Source organism: Hippoglossus stenolepis, chromosome 18, assembly GCF_022539355.2.
Source record: "Hippoglossus stenolepis isolate QCI-W04-F060 chromosome 18, HSTE1.2, whole genome shotgun sequence".
In the NCBI taxonomy this organism is placed as follows: domain Eukaryota; kingdom Metazoa; phylum Chordata; class Actinopteri; order Pleuronectiformes; family Pleuronectidae; genus Hippoglossus; species Hippoglossus stenolepis.
The window spans coordinates 1,257,334-1,276,321 of NC_061500.1; the positions used below are offsets into that span (position 1 = coordinate 1,257,334).

The 18,988-nt window shown below is 41.7% G+C and overlaps 4 protein-coding genes across 5 annotated transcripts; 1 reads left to right on the forward strand and 3 right to left on the reverse strand.

Moving 5' to 3' along the window:
• Positions 1 to 183: 183 nt before the first annotated feature.
• On the reverse strand, positions 184 to 2,809 carry capslb (calcyphosine-like b). 2 transcript variants are annotated; one of them, XM_035184954.2, is made up of 6 exons: positions 2,679 to 2,809; positions 2,024 to 2,160; positions 1,752 to 1,929; positions 1,457 to 1,666; positions 1,224 to 1,340; positions 184 to 582 (listed from the first exon to the last, which is right to left on the reverse strand). In XM_035184954.2, exons 2-5 carry the CDS (start codon positions 2,158 to 2,160, stop codon positions 1,239 to 1,241), a joined length of 627 nt encoding a protein of 208 aa, XP_035040845.1. In that variant the 5' UTR covers positions 2,679 to 2,809; the 3' UTR covers positions 184 to 582; positions 1,224 to 1,238. The 2 variants fall into 2 exon arrangements, with proteins under 2 accessions (XP_035040845.1, XP_035040846.1); XM_035184955.2 differs by lacking the exon at positions 1,224 to 1,340.
• A 1,169-nt stretch (positions 2,810 to 3,978) lies between these two features.
• Positions 3,979 to 5,328, reverse strand: LOC118126027 (coiled-coil domain-containing protein 89-like). Its single transcript, XM_035185168.2, has one exon. It carries the CDS (start codon positions 5,326 to 5,328, stop codon positions 3,979 to 3,981), a length of 1,350 nt encoding a protein of 449 aa, XP_035041059.2.
• A 1,149-nt stretch (positions 5,329 to 6,477) lies between these two features.
• hsdl2 (hydroxysteroid dehydrogenase like 2) lies at positions 6,478 to 10,791 on the reverse strand. Its single transcript, XM_035184008.2, has 11 exons — positions 10,635 to 10,791; positions 9,229 to 9,392; positions 8,962 to 9,060; positions 8,757 to 8,871; positions 8,545 to 8,648; positions 8,356 to 8,454; positions 8,067 to 8,261; positions 7,724 to 7,795; positions 7,497 to 7,640; positions 7,287 to 7,415; positions 6,478 to 7,147 (listed from the first exon to the last, which is right to left on the reverse strand). The coding sequence occupies exons 1-11, from the start codon at positions 10,649 to 10,651 to the stop codon at positions 7,032 to 7,034; spliced, it is 1,254 nt and encodes a 417-aa protein (XP_035039899.2). The 5' UTR covers positions 10,652 to 10,791; the 3' UTR covers positions 6,478 to 7,031.
• A 746-nt stretch (positions 10,792 to 11,537) lies between these two features.
• On the forward strand, positions 11,538 to 18,973 carry ptbp3 (polypyrimidine tract binding protein 3). The gene is made up of 14 exons (XM_035184006.2): positions 11,538 to 11,664; positions 12,436 to 12,496; positions 12,619 to 12,785; positions 12,967 to 13,110; positions 13,382 to 13,543; positions 13,630 to 13,740; positions 13,927 to 14,083; positions 14,220 to 14,279; positions 14,720 to 14,832; positions 14,919 to 14,952; positions 15,075 to 15,167; positions 15,266 to 15,488; positions 15,729 to 15,806; positions 15,964 to 18,973. The coding sequence occupies exons 2-14, from the start codon at positions 12,472 to 12,474 to the stop codon at positions 16,094 to 16,096; spliced, it is 1,500 nt and encodes a 499-aa protein (XP_035039897.1). The 5' UTR covers positions 11,538 to 11,664; positions 12,436 to 12,471; the 3' UTR covers positions 16,097 to 18,973.
• The last annotated feature ends 15 nt before the right edge of the window (positions 18,974 to 18,988 follow it).

Here is an 18,988-nt window from a genome sequence, read left to right on the forward strand (position 1 = left end):
ATCAGGTCAACAGTTACGCTTTATGAGCTGATACCTGCAGAACTAATTCCCATCAGCCTCAGCCAGAGGTTCATTGAAATTCATCCTCTGAGGATCATGAACATATGCAGCATATCATGATTAACGCCCTGAGCATTAATATAAGTGTTATATTTCACACTCTATTAATTAAACATGCTGTAGTTTTACGACATAATGTTTAATTCTTCATTGAAACAAAGTTCATCATGTTGCAGATCAATATACAATAAACTACAAAATAGTGATTCATCTTTACCTTCTGGACATTAAATCATGACAAAATCAATATTCTACTTTACAAAATGTATCAAAATCGCTTGATAAACCGCGATAATAAATAATTATTTATAATCAATTCAACAATCATAATGGTTATTGTTTGCTGATGCATCCAGATTGATTGATCGATTATTGATCAGTTATCATTTATCAATGAAAGTTCACGTCCACTGGTTTGATTCACAGCTTCCAGGCGTTTCTCATCATTAGAATAAAGTAGACGTCGCTGTCGATGGAGGCGCTGACGCCACAGTAGTAGTTGATGAACTCGTCTTTCGTCACCTATTGACAGAAGAAACACGTTAGTGATGACATCACAGTGACCGGGTGAATATGACGAGGTGGCAACCGTGTGATCTGCTATTGTTCGTCATCTAACTCCCACACATGTTCTAGCTGCAGTATATATAGTATAAATATATATATTCATATACATATATATGTGTGTGTGTATTAAACTTGATTTCTTTTATTCTATTTTCTCTCTTTCAATCATAGATATTGGATTTGAATGTTTAATGCTGGCTAACAATAATCACGTAGAGAGTGAACAAGTGAAGAGTGAACAAGTGAAGAGTGAACAAGTGAAGAGTGAACAAGTGAAGAGTGAAGGTTTATGTCTGATTGATGAATATAAAATAGTTTGTAGAAAAGTGTAAGTGTTTGATTCAAAGTCAGTAGGAACATTAAAGATGGAATCTGCCACCAGTCGATCTCATTCTGACGTTTGTACGTTGTATGATTCTTCTTCTGTCCAAATACAAAAATAAATTACAGATTTTATAAGAGTTTTTCTTTTGTTTTAAAATAACAATCATACAACATACATGTCCAGGTGAAATCATGAGGAGACATCCCGTAGAACATGAACCACAGACGTTTCTAACTCTGCCCTCGTCCCATCACCAGAACGGTTTGTTTACCAGAACGACGCTAACTCAGAGTTTCCAGGCATTTCTCATCATCACAATAAAGTAGACGTCTGTATCGATGGACGCACTCACACCAGAATAATAATTGAAGAACTCCTCCTGCGTCACCTTCAGAGAGTGAGACCACATGAATATACACTTCTGTCATTTCATGTTCAAACTGTACACGAGATGTTTCACTGACCCTCAGAAGGTTCAAACACCTGAAAACAACAGTTCATTACTTTTCCATCTTTGTCGTACGGAGTGTCAAAGCTGTCCAGAAACGTCCTGAAGACTTGATCCTCTGTCCACTCTCCATTCTGGTACTTGGGGTGGTACTTGGCGTTATAAACCCCCTGCAGGTCTTCGACGGTAATCACTCCGTCAGCCGTCTTGTCCAGTTTCCGAAACGCTTGCATGACCACCTCCTTCCTGGCCTTGGACATGGGAGGCTGCAGGCACCAGGTCATGGAAGTTAAGAGACGTAACAGAACGAACACGTGTAACATGTGCAGCGACTCGTCCGTGTTAATTTACCCTGAGGGTGATGAGGAACTCGTCAAAGTTGATGGTCCCGTTCCCGTCACGGTCAAAGTGTTGGAACAGAGCCGCAGCTTCCTCCTTCTCCATCAGGATCCCGTAGTCGTTCAAACCCTTCAGGAATTCTTTGAAGTCCAGAGAGCGGTTGTTGTCATCGTCCATTATTTTAAAGGTTCTGACAAACATATAAACACATGACAGGTCACTAATCGTCTGTATAGACAGTCACCGATCCTCTTTCTATACAATCACTGTCTTCATATACTCACCTTCCCAGACCTTTGATCCCCGATGACCCTCGTGCCAGACACTGAAGTCTGAGTCTCTCCACCGGGTCCGAACACTCGGTGAGTTGACGTTTGACGTTCATCATCATCTCTCGATCGTGTCTCGATGTCCCCGCCATCTGTGACATCACAAACAGGAAGTGTTACTGTTAATTATTTATATTAAAAACTCTTTCTGAAGGTAAACAGTTATATAAACAGACTGTATATAAAGATGATCAGCGACTGTATAAAAAGATGGACGGCATTGTCTCCACATCCACAAATTAAACAAAAATATCTCATATACGAGCGCTGCCATCTTGTGGGGATGATGTAATTTGGAGTCTGTGGTATCGAGGCCCCGCCCACACAACCTCTCCACATATCATGAGTCAGTCTCAGCTGTTTTTATCTCATCAAATTGTGATTTGTGATTATGGGCTATATAAATAAAATGTGATTTATTGACTTTAAGGAGCCGTCATGTCGTCCATCTTCATTCACAGTGTGACCAGGTGAGTTTTACACCTGTTCTGTTAGAATGACGCAGTGTTTAAATATGAATATATAAATCACTCACGGACGTCACTTCCTGTCTGAACACATCATTTCAAAGACTCTTGATCATTATCAATCAGAAACATATGGATCTTACCTTCGATCCTCGGAAACAAAGGTTTTTATGTTCAGCTGCTCTTCCCCAAACGAACCCTGGTTACCATGGAGACCAGCACTTCTCTGCTCTGATTGGCTGTCCACCCCTCCCCTTCCACAGGGCTACTCACGTGACAGAGGCGGACCATGAACCTTCTTCTTCTTTGTAAACCGGAAGCGGTCACACCTGTATATCACTCCTACATCCGGGGTTTTTCTTGACAGGAAGATCAAACCGAGTCTTGCTCTGCCTTCACAGTTCAAAGCTTTTATTATGAAAACACTGTTCTCATGATAAACTCAAATTAAAGTTTCACTGGTGTTTACAATAGACCTTTCATATAAAGACCATCATTTTCACTATAGACAAGATGTTTGTTGGATAATGATGAAAAATGTATGATCACATACACGTTCGTGCCAGAGTTTCATTTATTCACACATTGTCTGAGCTTTATTTTGAAAGAGTTCAGTGTGAAAACGTTCTGACGTCACTTTAACGTCCAAACCCTGAGCTCTGCAGAATCTCATGGTTAAAACGTTCACTGGTTTTAAATACTTCCCAGAAGACCTCACTTTAGGTTTAATAAAGCAGCTCAATGATCACGTTCACACGCTCAGAACTTTAATTCGTGTCATTTTGAATTGTTTATGTGATCAATATTTAAATGTTTATGTTTATGTTTATTCTGCATCTTATGTCAAATCGCCACAATAGTAATAATAAATCTTCTCGTTGACTGAGAGGACAGGACTGACTGAAAATGAAAACAGAAAATGAACAAAAATTGTTGATGTTTGTTTGGTTGAAATTAGAGTGCTGGAGTTGTTGGTGAACAAAGTCCATACATTGTGACCAGGAGAGGGAAACCATAGTGTGACTGATGAATCAGCTGAGTCAAGTGATTTAATATGACTCCACAGTTTAACTTTATTGTTTTAATATATTATATATATATTTAACTTTCCTTTAACTTGATGTTTAGTATAATAATCCTGCTGCACTCAAACAGTGATGATCACACACGACCCAACTTCAATAAGTGTTTCTCACTTTTATCACATCATTAGTGTTTGGGAGAAAAGTGTAGCACTCACAGGAAAAGCCACAATGACACAGTGAAGACAAGGAACTTCAGACCTCAGGGGACCAGCTGGGTCCGGGTCAGAATTAAGTCAGGGTTAGTTTAGGCTCAGTCAGTGTTAAACCTTTCTCAGGTCAGGTGAGGGCTCAGCTGGTCAGCTGACGTGTTGAGATGTCGGAATCTCATTCGTTTGAGGACTCCTTTTTCTGCCCTCCTTCAAAAACCACAGAAGTGTAGGAGTCGCTTGAGGAATGGAGGCCTTTTTGATTTTTTTCTAACTTTCTCTACACAGACAGGCTCTATCTCCGAAAGTGTGAGGGACTCCTCCTGACACTCCCTCAGCTGTGCCCGGAGGTGGACAGCTTCTCTCTGGAAGGTCTGATCAGACACTTCCACAGCACGGAGCTTGATGATGTCATCAAGGTTATTGTCTTCCAGGTTCACCAATTCCTGACGGAGAGCCTCAACTTTCTGCTGATGGGTGTGTTTTTCCATCTGCAGACAGTTGTTCAGGCCCAGTCTCCAGTTCTGCTTCTTCTGCAGCTCGGCAGTTAGAGAAATCAAATACTTGTTCTCTTGCAACCCTGCCTCCAGACGGACAGAGAGCTGGTTGGTTTCTATCTGGAGCTTCTGACTGAGCGCTTCCTCCGCCTTCATTTTGGTGGGAATCTCAGTGTTGGCTATTTTCAGCTTCTCCAGTTCCAGATACAGAGTCTCTTCAGCTCGCCCCGCTGCCTCTAATTCCTGCTGATGGAGACTATTTAGTTTCTGCAGCTGATCTTTTAGCTCCAGTATCCTTATGGCCTCCTTCTGAATTTCAGTGTTAAGACCCTCCTCCTTTTTTGACAGAAATCTTCTTCTCCCAATCTCTTCCTCGAGCCTGATAAAGATTCTGGTATCTTCTTTTTCATTGGCCTCGTTGATGTCCTTCTCAATCTTGAGCAGTTTTGTTAGCTTTAAGTTTTTCTTTTTCAAGTCTTTCATTTCCGCAGCAAGATCCTGTAGATTTTGATTTAATGCCTCAAGTTCGCATTTACTAAAGTATCTTTCTTTCTCGAGAAGGTCTCTCAGCTCCTGTTCCATAATCTTCCCCTCCTCTACCTCAGAAACATGATCCTCTATGATTTTCAACAGAGCTTTGTTCTTTTGGGTCCCTGACTGGAGCATGTATGAGAGCCTGGAAGTTTCTTTTTCCAGTTCCGCTATGTTGTTCTTCTCCATGTTGAGCTTGCTGTTAAACTCCAAGATGTGTCCTTCCAGAAGCGCTATCCCACGAATATCAGCCTCTCGTGCATCGTTGCACTGTTTTGCTTCCAGAGATTGCTGCTGATAATCGAATCTCAGTCTGTCCAACTTGTCTTTCTCTTCCTGAATCAAGCTCTGCTTCTCCTGCAGCATAGTTGTATGAATCACAATCATGTGTGAGAGAAACATGTTCCTTTTAATTTCCTTCTGCAGGTGAGCTTGGAGCTCCCTGACCCTCTCAGCCTGACAGGCGAGATCTGTCTTTGCCTGCTGGAGTTCGACCTTCAACACCCTGACGTCAACTTTATTCTCGTTCTTCATGTTGGAACAGAGTCACTTTTAATCACTGTTGGATCGTTGTTAACAAATGTCCAATAATATCAGTCTCTCTTGTCTGTGTGTCACTATCTTCTTCTTTGTCTTCTTCATTGTCTTCTTCTTTGTTCGGTTTATTGGTGGGTGGCAACCAACGTCAAGATGCACTAACACTATAATCTTTACAGGCTAGGTTAGTCTAATGCACAACTTTGTATAGCTTCACTTATATATATATCTATCCATGCTTCCAATAGATCACCTAAAGACACCCTGATGACATCACATACCTGTATGGCGTTTAATGCCTTTGATCTTCAAATGAAAGGATATAAGAAGTGTTGCAAATAGTGATGTTTGCGACATATTAGACAGATAAACAGTGATAAATAATTTTCACTCTCTATTCTGCTGTGAAGCGCGAGATATGTGGAGAAAATAGGTGAGACCTCGACTCTGGAGAAGAGAGTGAACAATCAGAGGAGCCTTCAACAGCCCCATAGACCCCCCCCCCACTCTCACATCTGTGATGTCTCAGTAATTTTCTACATGATCTCCACAAAGTCCCACATCTGTGTGTTTAGTCATAGTTTCTGTGTAAAGTCAATATGTTTGTGACAGGTGATTCAGTCCATTACACACATTCCTTTACTCTCCCTGTGGGAACAACTCATTCCTATGTTGCATTATTTTCAGTTTAATAACGTTTATTTTGCTCTGGAAAGTTCAGACTGAGCTGCCGCCATAATAAGAGCTGGGTAATAAATGTATTTGATGAAACAGCTTCTTCTGTGGAAATATTCGAAACATTCGAATATTTCACTGTCAATATGAATATGTCGCGAATATGTCCCCATCACTATTCGCATGTCACTGCAGGGTAATAAAGGCATGAAGACGTTTCCTGTTTTCATATAAATCTCAATTAAGATGTTTTTGAGAGGTCAAAATAAGTCAAATATGTGTTAATATACTGGCATAATCACTGTTTAATGTGATACTGTTCTTTTTTATTGTATTCTGAAACGTTAGCTGCCATATCAGAAAGCGTTGCTTTTACAGTGTCTCTTTGTAGACGTGTTCTCTCGGTTACTAACTACATTTGTGCTCTTTATTCATCAGTGAAGACACCAGGGGGCGCTGGAGTGGCGCATAAAGAGTTCAAAATTCCAGTTTATTGTTCACAACACACCCATCTGGTAGTTCTGTACAGTCAGAGCTCTCTGGTGCCCCCTGGGGGAATCGTTAAGTAAAACACAAACTTATAGGCAAAACGATAATGATCTCGTCACTTGTCAACGTACATTAAAATCAAGAATAACTCTGTCCCTACTGAGCTAATATTATTTAATAAGATTAATATAATGTATTAATAATAGTCATGGAAATAAGATCAGAATCTTGTGTTTCTGCATGTGACATCATGGATTCTATAAAACTACTGTAAACCAGAACACGCGTGTTCACATGTCAAGTCAGGTGCTGGTTTCTACATGTTTCATGACATCACAGTTTCATCACTACGGTGTCATGATGAGGTCACTTCTCAGTCACATGAGCAGTGTCATGATTAAACCACACTTTATTATTAACGCAGACTTTACTCATGTCTTGCATTTAATGACATTATTTTTGTCGTCAAGGCAACATGTACAGCAACAAACATTGTCGAGGGGGGCCTGATAGGAGCTGTGGGCGGGGCTTCAGTCTCACAGATGAGCCTTGTACATGCGGCCCATCAGTTTCTCCAGTTTGAGGGCAAGCGTCATGTCTCCTTTAATCCGCAGCTTTCCGGACATGAAGGCCATTGTGGGCTTCAATTTACCTGAAACAACACAGCTGTTACCATGGAAACAGTACTACACACTGCTATATCCAAACGGGATTATCGCAGTGGTTATCACAGCATCACCGCGGCACTGTTTCTCTTTATATTTCATGCTGTTACCGTGGTGATGGCTCACCTGCGAACATCTTGCTGAAGTCCTTGGAGTCCATCGTCATGATGACATCAGCTTTGATTGATGGCTGGCCCGGCCCCGCACTGCCAGAGCCACTCTTCAAGTCCAGAAACCAAACGCCCACGTGTTCTCCTTATATGGACATAAACACATGACATCACTGACACGCCCACAGCATGTCGTTACATGGAGAAAACAGACTTGTGTTGTTACCTGACAGGTCAAACTGATAAATGCCCTGGGTCGACTTGACCAAGTCATCGTTAATGACTCCTCTGATGACATCAAACGTGCTTTCTATTGGTCCACTGGACGGAGGCGTGGTCGAAGACGATGATTTGAAGGCTGGGGTCGCCCCTAGCAACCAGGAGAAAGACTCAGATAATATCATATCAATTTTAATCAATAATTAAACTTGTAATTTATCACTGGAGTTTTACCATGTTGCTCCATCTGTTGGGCCAGCACCTCTGGTGCTTCGTCCAGGAAGAAGTCTGGCAGCAGAGGGTGACCTGTCGACCAATCAGAAACCGCCATGAGTACCACAAGACAGTGTGAGGGAATGCTAGGCCGTAACTACCTATGCTAGGTTATGTTTTACGTGAGCGACGATGGTTACAGCTCTGATGTTAATGAAAATAGACACTGTTGTCTTTTGTGTTCGCTCAGGGAGGTCCATCAGGACAAGACAGCAGCAGGGGAGGGCTTCCCTGGAGGACGACGCCCGTCACTGCTCTTTGACCACTGGACTCCTTCAACCTTCAATCAGCCCTCATAGCTCACCTGGTTGGACTGCGTACTGCTCAAAGTCTTGGATGCCCTGCTCTCTAAGGATGTCCTCGTCCACCACGAAGTGGCCTGTGTAGTCCTTTGGTTGGGACAGGATTGCGTAAGCGGCATCTGCCATGATGTCCGATGTACGACACTGCTTACCAACTTCCTCCCCACCCAACATGTCCATGGCTGCAGTCTGGATCGCTATGGCAACAACACACAGGTCAAAGCAGGGTTAGCATGCTAGTTTATTATGAGAGTATATGACGGTTCTGTTAGCATGCTAACAGACACTCACCTGTTTTGGGCCAGAGGGCGTTGACAGCAATTTGACCTCTGAATTCTTCGGCCATTCCCAGGACGCACATGGACATACCGTACTTTGCCATCGTATACGCTGAAAAAAGAAACAAAACAAAAAGACAGAACATGCTGTTAATGCACAGGTGTATGACAGGTCAGCTGCTCAGTTGGTTGCTATGGTTACCTGTGTGGTTCTTGAACCACACTGGGTTGAGGTTGAGTGGCGGTGACAGGTTCAGGATGTGAGGGCTGCGACTCTTCAGCAAGTGAGGGATGACCAGCTTAGAACTGAAACATACAGATGCTCATTGACTTTGGCTTATTAACTAATGCTCGTTAAGAGCACATCGTTAACGGCGGATTCAGATTCGGTTCGGTGCGTGTTCAGTAACATACGTCATGTATGTTCCTCTCATGTTGACTCCCAGCATCAGATCCACCTTCTTCATTGGCGTGTCTAGGGTTCCCGTCAGATTGATGGCGCTGGCGTTGTTCACCAGGATGTCGATACCTGCCAATCAAATACAGGCACAGTGATGATGTCGCTGCAATGACGTCACCACCGTGATGATGTCACACCTGAGAGTGTAAAGTCCAGTACCTCCAAACATCTCCACGGCTTTCTTAACAGCTTCTCCCACCTGCTTCTCATCACGGATGTCGACTATACAGGGCAACGCTTTCCCCCCCGCTGCCTCCACTACACACACACACACGTAAATGACACATGACGGAGGTCAAAGGTTAACTGACCCTCGAGTGTGGGTCTGTTATTCTACAGTTTATCTTTCCTCTAATTCTTCAAAACTTGAATTTTTAAAAACATATTTAATAATCAACTGCTCGAGTTAGCATGTTAGCTCCTCACCCTCCTGAGCAGCTGTGTAGATGGTCCCTGGTAGTTTGGGGTGGGGCTCAGCTGTCTTGGCAGCAATAACGATGTTGGCTCCATCTCTGGCAGCTTTCAGCGCAATGGCTTTACCGATGCCTCGACTTGCTCCAGTGATGAAGAGCGTGCAGCCGGCTAACTTCCTGAAACACACCAAAATAAAACAACAGTTTACACAGCTGTGCTCAGCTAGGCTAACTCCATCTCGAATTCTATAACTGACGTTTCAAAGGACAAAACATAAACTTCAATTTGACATAAGAGCAGAAACATCCCGATCGATTAACCGATAAATATTTGGATTTCAACTTCCTTAAGTCTGTTTTCTGTCACAGTGACTGAACATTTGTAGTTGAAGACCTGAAAACTTTACAGAATAGTTTCAATGTTTAAATGATCAGTGTGAACCTGAAGCAGTTTTCAGACGTGTTCCTGACGTGTTCCTGACGTGTAAAATGTCTGTAACATGTCAGAGTGAGTCCATGTAAGGAGACAGCAGGACAATGTCCTGAAGCTTCCCAGTGAGCGAGTGGACGTGTTGATGAGGTTTCTAACACGTGACGGACGTGAAACTGGAAGAACACAAATATCTCGGGATGAAGAAGAGGAGCTTCACGTAGAAGACGAAGACGTCAACTTGGAAACACGAGGAGGTTCCAGATCTTTTGGTGCTGAGGGCCGACGCCGGTGTGGATGAGCTGTAAACAACAACACTGATCTTTCCACAGCAGAGTTTATACGTCATGTCCCGCCTCCTGCTGCTCTACAGGCTCCGCCCCTGAATGTTCCCCACATGTTCCTGTTTGAAGGAGTCGACCCGACAACCTGCTGCTTCTGCTTCAAAGGACAAACACTCACTACAGGAAATGAATGTGTGAATTCAGTTAGTAAAGATGATGAACATGAAGTCATCAGGTCTGAGCTGAAATACGATCACATTCAAATTGTTATGTGATGTAAAAATCCTCATTTCACCAGTTTCAGGTGTTTGTATTCAGGAATAAAACGTCTTTAACATTAACTACACACTCTTATCACATGAAACCTGGACTTTATATTAACACAGAAATAATGTGTGTGAGTAAAACTGGTTTATTCTTTATTGTAAAGTTTATATTTCAGTGTTAAAATCAGAGCTGCTGCAACATAACCTTTGAAATGACTCGTTTAAAGATCAGAACCAGTGAATCACTTCTGTTCACTCCATCATGTATTATTACACATACACACATGAATACAGTCAGTTATTAATGTGCAACACGACGAGACGCATGAAGAGAAGCTCTTACAGAACTGCTCAAAGGTCACAACGCAGAGCTGAGTTTCAATAAAGCTCGATCTCTCAGCTGCTTCCTGTTCGCACCCACGATGTGTCACGAACTCACCCTGTGTTCTGCAGCATCGTCAAAGGTTCCAGAGGAAAATCTGAAGTTCTCACTGTCTGTGATTATAGAACCTCCACACGTCTTCTTCACCTTTCACCCACTGACACAACCGGAAGTCAGCTCTGTCTTCACGTCCGGTCCGCACACAAAGCTCCACTCTGATCGACCAGATCAAGAGTGGACTGAATATAAAGTCTATGTGATTATTATAATGATAGAGTATCATAAAGGATCAATTAATTTATATAGTGTAAATAAAGACGTTGTATAAAGATATATAACCATATAATAATATTGTATATAAATATATGTATATAAGTGCAGAGACTAAAGATGAATATAATAATAAAATGTTATTACAAATATATACAAGAGGAGATAAAGACTATGTATACAGTGTATATGTGTATAAAAGCTTAATTCACATTTCTAAACATAAAAATGTCTCTATATGGCCAATTTATTACATATGATTAAATGTTATAGATTACAAACCGTATAGTCACATGATACAATGTAAATATAATATTCACATCAATCAGCTGCAACATTAGAAGCTGATGATGTTACATGTTTATCAGTGATAATAATAATCCAGTTTAAACAATGATTTAATAATGATAACTTTTACTTACATACTAATATTAAATCTGTAGCTACTTTGTGTTCACTTTTTTAGATTTGAATGACGTCAAGTACAGTACAAATGTGTTAATATGATTAAACTATTATAATTCTATGAAAACAGCTTTTATTTAAAACATGTTATTTAAAATCAACAGATTAAATAAACAAGTGAATAAAAACGACCACGTGATTCATCCAGACGTTTGAAATGATTAATCGATTATTGGGATTATTATCGATCTCTGTGATCTGAGGTGTGTCCACGAGCCGCCATGTTCTCCGGTGACGTCATCAAACGGGAAGTGAGCTCCTTGTTGTTGTGCTGTGTGCGGAGAGGGAAGCTCGCGCTGTAAAACAACTCTTCCTCCTCTTCGTCACCTTCCTCCTCGCGGACCATGGACGGGTGAGCGTGGGAAACGTCCCGCATCTTTTCCCGCACGTCCCTCCGGTTTTTCTTCTTCTTCCCTCGCGTTTCCTTGGTGATCGGACCGCACCTGCGCGAGCCTCCGGCGACAACCCTCGCGCTCGTTTGTTGTTGTTGACTTGTTTACCGAAACATTTCCCGCCACCGAGCCGCCCCGGTTTCCCGTTTCCCTCGCCGTCTGTCCCCCTTGGTTCGCTTTTGTGTTTTTGTTTTGGTGTCACGAGCGAAAGGCGACGGTTGAAATCCCGCGATAGCTGCGTGTTCTCGCGCAGACCAGAGTGCGGAAGAAGCGACGCGATGTTTCTGTTTCTCTGAGCTGGTGCGTGTTTGATCTTGAAACATCGCGTCGAACAATCGAACATTAATCAAAGATCAAAGAGCACACAGAAAAACACCGGGCGGCCATTTTAATTTTTCATTGATGAATTTTTCTGTCTGAAACTTATATTTGACTTAATTTATTCAGTTTGAACGAATGAAAACAAATATACAACAAACGGAATGATTCTATTACCAGTAATATGAATTGCCTGATGTTTCGCCAGTAAAGACAATGTTTAGTTTATTAACTGACTCATTGATTGTGTGAGTCAAACAATTGATCAATAAAATCATTTCCTTATTGATCAATAATGGAAAAAAGAGGTGGAACAAGACAAATCGATATTGGACTAAATTAGTCAATGATACATTTATTTCTAGTTTATTATTTGATTAATTTATTACTAAAAGTGAACATAATTTTTGCAGGAGGCGTGAACCTCGTCTGTCAGCTGCTCTGCGAACATGAGCACTGTCGACCTGTCCACAGGTAAGACCTCTCTCTCTCTCTCTCTCTCTCTCTCTCTCTCTCTCTGTCAGTGTCTAGCTCGCTCTACCTGAATCCCTACCGACGGTTGAATGACTATTGACCTGTGTTTGTGTCCGTCACAGTGGATGGCTCTGATAGGCCGTGTGTTTCTGAGCCAGCCCAGTCTGTCCCGTCTCGGGTCCTTCACCTGCGCCATCTTCCTGTTGACATCTCTGAACAGGAAGTGCTCGCTCTGGCGCTTCCCTTTGGCCGAGTTAGTAAACTGATCACACTGAGGACAAAGAACCAGGTGAGTGACAACAAGCTGGTGGTGTTTTACAGCGTGTTACCAACAGGGGGGGTTAAAGTACATACCGATAAAAGTGGTCGTCGAATAAATCGAGGTCAGACAATGGGACGTAAATTAACCTGCACTTTAAATCATCACTTTTTTCTTAGTTTAAATGTCACGATCGACATTTTGTTTCCAGGCATTTTTAGAGATGGCCTCAGAGGAAGCTGCTGTTACCATGGTGAACTACTACACCTCAGCCCCGCCCACAGTCAGGAACCAGCCAATCTTCATTCAGTACTCCAACCACCGCGAGCTCAAGACCGACAATCTGACAAATCAGGTGAGGAGCAGTGGCTCCGGCCACACCCACCTCAACACAACATTCATTATTTTAAAAAACCTAAATGAACAATCAATGTTGTTGACAAAGAATGTTTACTAAACTGAAGGATTCAAAACAACAAACAAAGAAGTATATCAACATGTTTTATTATTATTATTTATAAACATTTCTTATAATTCAAACAACATGTTTCCATGGTGACGTGTTTGTTTTTAATAAATATATGTTTCGTTTACATATGTTGCTGAATAATTGTGTTTGTTGACAGAGAGCTCAGGCAGCGCTGCAGGCCATCAATGCAGCAGCAGTGCATTCTGGGAACATGGTAACAGGAGGGGAGGGGCGGGGCTTACTCCCGGGTCAGAGTCCCGTCCTGAGGATCATCGTAGAGAATTTATTTTACCCGGTGACACTGGAGGTTCTGCAGCAGGTTGTTTATTTCTGTTTCTCATTCTGTGCCATGTTTGTTTGTGTTGTTGTTTTTGTGTTTAAATTTTTGTGTGTTTGTGTTTTCAGATCTTCAGTAAGTTCGGTTCTGTACTGAAAATCATCACGTTCACCAGAAACAATCAGTTTCAGGCTCTGCTGCAGTTTAGTGATGCTGTGCACGCTCAGCACGCCAAAGCTGTGAGTCACGTGCACGCACACGTACACACACACACACACACACACACACACATATAAATACTAAGCTGAATTTTTTTCCCACCATATATTAATAAAAACTGGTGGAAGAAGACGACTGATAAATTCCACCAATCAAAGTCAGTGTTTGGAGCTGGTTCAATCCGATGGCTGCTCCCTGTCTTTCAGTCTCTGGACGGTCAGAACATCTACAACAGCTGCTGCACGCTGAGGATCGACTTTTCCAAACTGAGCGCGCTCAACGTCAAATACAACAACGACAAGAGCCGAGACTTCACCAGAGCCGACCTGCCGACGGGCGAGCTGGAGCCCACTGCTGCATTCGGTGAGACCAGCTAATGATGATCATGCTAACTGAATAAAAATACACAGAAGGTTTTAACTTTGAACATGGTTTGAGTATTTAAACTGTTGTTCTTCAGAAGAATAGACACGTGTGTGTGTGTGTGTGTGTGTTACAGGTGTAGCTCTCCCTCCATACGGAGCAGCAGCTTTCCCACCTACCTTCCACCAGCACACAGGTGAGACACGGCTGTTGTAATGTCTGTACGTGTATGATGAGAGCTGGGCGGGTCCTCATATACCTGGGCGGGTCCTAATGTACCTGGGCGGGTCCTAATGCACCTGGGCGGGTCCTAATGTACCTGGGCGGGTCCTAATGTACCTGGGCGTGTCTCAATGTGGCTGGGCGGGTCCTAATGTACCTGGGCGTGTCTCAATGTACTTGGGCGGGTCCTAACGTACCTGGGCGGGTCTTAATGTACCTGGGCGTGTCTCAATGTGGCTGGGTGGGTCCTAATGTACCTGGGCGTGTCTCAATGTACTTGGGCGGGTCCTAATGTACCTGGGCGTGTCTCAATGTACCTGGGCGGGTCCTAATGTACCTGGGCGGGTCCTAATGTACCTGGGCGGGTCCTAATGCTGAGATGCTGTTTTAATAAAGTTTTTGGGATGTCCTCAGGTTTGTCGATGTCGGCCATCCCCGGCTCGTTGGTGTCTCCGCCTCGTGTTTCCTTGCATGTAGCGCCTCCTGCTATCCACTCGGTGCTGCTGGTGTCTAACCTGAACCCAGAGGTCAGATGTCACATTGTCTCTCAACAGTTGACCAATCAGAGCGCTTCACTCACAGCTAACTTTACTGACACTGTTTGTCTCTGCAGAGCGTTTCTCCACACTGCCTCTTCATCCTGTTTGGTGAGAAATTAATTTTAAAGTTGCGTCAACGTCTGGATTTAATGACGTTAAAATAAAGTGTTCATGTATGATGTCATCATGATGTTAAATCAGCTGTGTTGTGTTTGTGTGTGTGTTTTCAGGTGTTTATGGGGACGTTCAGAGAGTGAAGATCCTCTTTAATAAGAAGGAAAATGCTCTGGTTCAGATGAGCGATGGCACTCAGGCTCAACTGGGTCTGAAACATATATATTTTCATGAATTAAAAAAGTCTCATGAAAAACATTTTTAGTGTATAGAAAATAATTATTTTTTTGTCTCTTTTGTCTGATAGCAATGAGTCACCTTAACGGCCAGCGTCTCCATGGTAATGTGATTCGGGTGACGTTGTCCAAACACCCAGTAGTGCAGCTGCCTCGTGGGGGGGCGGGGCAGGAAGAGCAGACGCTGACTCGGGACTTCTCAGGCTCCGCACTCCACCGCTTCAAAAAACCTGGATCCAAAAATTTTAACAACATTTTCCCTCCGTCAGCGACGCTGCACCTCTCCAACATCCCGTGAGATTCACCCACATGTTCTGTAACACGTGTTGTAATGTTGTACAACAGGTGTTCTGTAAGACCAGTAAATCAGAATCTGACATTTTAAACGAGTTTGGCGTAGTGATACTGATTTGATGAGGTCACAGGCGTATTTCAAATGCAGCACAGCCAATCAGAATCAAGGACCGGAACCATCTTTTTTGTGATAATAATAATTTCCCCCCTTTCCTTTGTGTCTTTGTCTTTGTCTCTCAGCTCCTCGGTCAGTGAAGACGTGTTGAAGGATTTATTTTCCTCCAGTGGATTCACCGTCAAAGCCTTCAAGTTTTTCCAGTTAGTATTAATAACAATAACCAGTTGAAGGTGAAAGGTTACAGAGAAAATTAGTAGTTTGTTCATTAAGAGAATCGTTCAAGTCAACTTTTCAGTAGAAATATGAAAAGCTTCAAGCTGAGTGTGTGTGATGATGTCACTTCCTCTGATGTCACAGGAAAGACAGGAAGATGGCTCTGATGCAGCTGGCGTCGGTGGAGGAGGCCATCGAAGCTCTGATCGCTCTGCACGACCATCAGCTGGACCACAACCAGCACCTCCGGGTCTCCTTCTCCAAGTCCACCATCTGACCTTTGACCCCTGGGCCCCGACAGATACATGTGAAGTGGCCCCTGGTCTGTCGACAGTGTTCACCTTCAGGTGTAGTCAGCTCATAGCCTGTTAGCCTCCCATTTAGCTATCACAGCTTTTAGCTTGTTAGCTTTGAGTTAAGCTACGTGTTAGCTTACTTTTTGATTGTAACTTTCACAACGAAAGTAAAAGCAGAAGAACCATAAATCTTCTGCTGCGCTCCGTGTCGCGTATCAGAAAGTCGACTGAGTCTGAGTCGTGTTAATTAAGAAGTTTGAATCTTTGACGCGGTGTAAATCAACAGCACCGACCTCAAACGTAAAAATTGGTATATGGGGTATTTTTATCAGGAAAATTACAGTTAATTAATACTTACAAATCTTTCAGCCCTTCTGCAGCTACTAGCATAAATGTTAAGTCACGTGGAGGCTAAAGGTCAAGGCTAACATGCCAATATTTAATATTGCAGCTAATGGTTTGATAGCATGTTAGCATCAGTGCTGAAGTCATCAAGGCCCCTTGTGACGTCACATCCTCTTAGGATAAACCCGTCATCTGACCTTTGGCTTTTGGAGCTGACTAACGAATCAGACTGTAAGGATTCTGATTGGTCAGTGGGGACCAATGGTTGAACCCCGACACACCAACCATCTGTGCCGACACATGATGTCACAACAATGGGTAGTTTCCATGTAGTGGTTACAGAGCACATTCCTGAACAAACTGTGTAGCAATGCATAGTGTGTTGTGGAGTCCACCAAGGAGCTGTTGTAAGTTAAACTTTTTGTTAAATGAACGCGATGCAGAAAAGAAAATCAGGAAACATTTTTTAAAGTTAAAAAGAAAATTTTCAAAGTAAAAGCCCAAAGTAATGGAGGATTTTAATGTTCCATTATTTTGTAGTTAATTTATATTTGAATGACTCGGCATGATCAATAATTATTATTAACCTGTTGCAACTGAACTTATTTATTTAGTTGGGTTTTTTATTTTCATTCAGTTTCATTTTACTGTGAACATTTTAAATCGTGAACAGTTTCAGAACAAACAGTGACGTGTCTGTTTGGTTACCATGACGACGATTATTATTTTATTGTATTAGTTTAGTTTGCTGCGATCTCTGCGATCTTTCTTCTGTGCCTTAATTTTCTCAATTCCTTTTTTTTACGTCATGTTCCTGTTTTTTTCTTAGACATTTTTTTTATGTAGTTAAAATATTTTTCGTTTTATTTGTGTTTTTATTTTGGGGAGTTGTTTTAATTTTGAATGTGTTTGTACTGAAATAGATGATGATTCGTGGCCCCGCCCATCTGTCACACCTGTGTTTCTGTGTATGTGTGTGTGTGTGTGTGTGTCAGACTAACCCGTGATTGGTTAATCCTCAAATGTCACACCCTCTTTTTTTTCTATATAAATATATTTTAATTTAAATTCCGATCTTTTTAAATCATGTTATCTCATCGTTTCACAAACAAAACGTTTTCTTAAAACAGGAAACAAGCCAGATAAAACAGGAAGCTGCCAATTTCCAGTTTGCCTTCCGACCTCTGACCTTCCCTTTGATTGGTTAAAAGTCATTGAAGTCTTTGTTTTCATATCAGTGTTTCACGTGTAACAAAAAAAGCTCTAAATTAAATTCAAATGTTTTTGTTTCATATTTTTATTTGAATTTAATGGTTAAAAAAAAATGTCTCAAAAGGCTTTATGTTTCTTTGTTTAAAAAAATTCGTTATCGTTTTGTAACATTTGAAAATGACTAAGTCTTGAAACAGGTGGGGGGGCGGGGTCAAACCAAGCCAAAGTTTGTGTGCCTTTTAATTGGACCAACACGTTTTCTCATTATGACTCATTATCACTTCCTGTTTAAATGGCGTTCCAATGGTTTTTTTAAGTTACTACTCATTACTTTATTTTGAATATATTTTATATGTTACAAGTTACAAAACTTGATTCCCATGAAAGTTTTTTTTTAATGTTTTAAATATGTTCATAACTGTGACATCATTTCCTCTTTGATGTTTCATTGAATTAAACACTAATGTAAATGTCCCGCCCACCCATGCGTCAGTCAGTCCAAACCAAAGGAAGCAGTTTAGACGCGTCACGTTACAACACGTCGTTTCGTGACACACGGAACAAACCGGTCACATGGAGGAGCTTCAGTTACATGATGTAGTTTGTATGTTACTCTATTACTCACTTAAATACTTGTAACTATGTAGATACACGTGAACATGAAATACTCTAACATTACAGTTACTTTTTAAACACACATTTGTCCCACGTCTGTTTCTTACACATGTGTACTTGTATGTAATTTAAACCTTAATGCATTAGACATGAATACTTGTATTTGATTTACTTCATCAATTTCACACTACCATCTAGTTAGATTGCAACCATGTTACTTTTGTTAAGAAACTGACAAGAACAAGAGGAACATGTATGTTTATGTTGCGCATGTTTACTGCATGTTACATGCTTGCAACACATTACATGAGAAGCAGGTACCGTCACTTGTAACATGAAAACATAAAAAACCCTTTCAGAATAAGATTGTTTGGTTTGTTATTTTCGACTTTAGGCCTGTTCATGATTTTACTTTGAAAGTCACTTTTCTTTCTGCTTTCTTTACAAACTTTTATACTGAATGTATCCTTTGTTTTCTAATGCTGAAGAATGTAAAGTACTTGTGGTGCATTGTGGGAGGAGGTGCGATTATTATTATACGAAATATTTTTAATATTGAACCAGTGCATGAGGGTGGGGGGTGTTATCTGTGCTCGACTCGAAAAAAATAATGTTGAATTTTTATTTATTCTGAAAGTGACAGGAAGTTGTAGCATGAATCACTGAATAAATACAACATCTGAAAACCAGTGGCTCCGCCT

Excerpts from the sequence above, each read along its gene's own strand:
- capslb (XM_035184955.2), bottom strand. The coding sequence starts at position 2,160 with ATGGCGGGGACATCGAGACACGATCGAGAGATGATGATGAACGTCAAA. Across the intron at positions 1,930-2,023 it reads GGGATCAAAGGTCTGGGAAG|AACCTTTAAAATAATGGACG; the intron begins GTGAGTATATGA and ends TATGTTTGTCAG. Across the intron at positions 583-1,456 it reads CGTACGACAAAGATGGAAAA|GTGACGAAAGACGAGTTCAT; the intron begins GTAATGAACTGT and ends TTCTGTCAATAG.
- LOC118126027 (XM_035185168.2), bottom strand. The coding sequence starts at position 5,328 with ATGAAGAACGAGAATAAAGTTGACGTCAGGGTGTTGAAGGTCGAACTC.
- hsdl2 (XM_035184008.2), bottom strand. Across the intron at positions 8,262-8,355 it reads CGCCCTCTGGCCCAAAACAG|CGATCCAGACTGCAGCCATG; the intron begins GTGAGTGTCTGT and ends TTGTTGCCATAG. Across the intron at positions 7,416-7,496 it reads TTATCAGTTTGACCTGTCAG|GAGAACACGTGGGCGTTTGG; the intron begins GTAACAACACAA and ends TGTCCATATAAG.
- ptbp3 (XM_035184006.2), top strand. The coding sequence starts at position 12,472 with ATGAGCACTGTCGACCTGTCCACAG. Across the intron at positions 12,497-12,618 it reads CACTGTCGACCTGTCCACAG|TGGATGGCTCTGATAGGCCG; the intron begins GTAAGACCTCTC and ends TGTCCGTCACAG. Across the intron at positions 14,833-14,918 it reads TGTCTAACCTGAACCCAGAG|AGCGTTTCTCCACACTGCCT; the intron begins GTCAGATGTCAC and ends TTGTCTCTGCAG.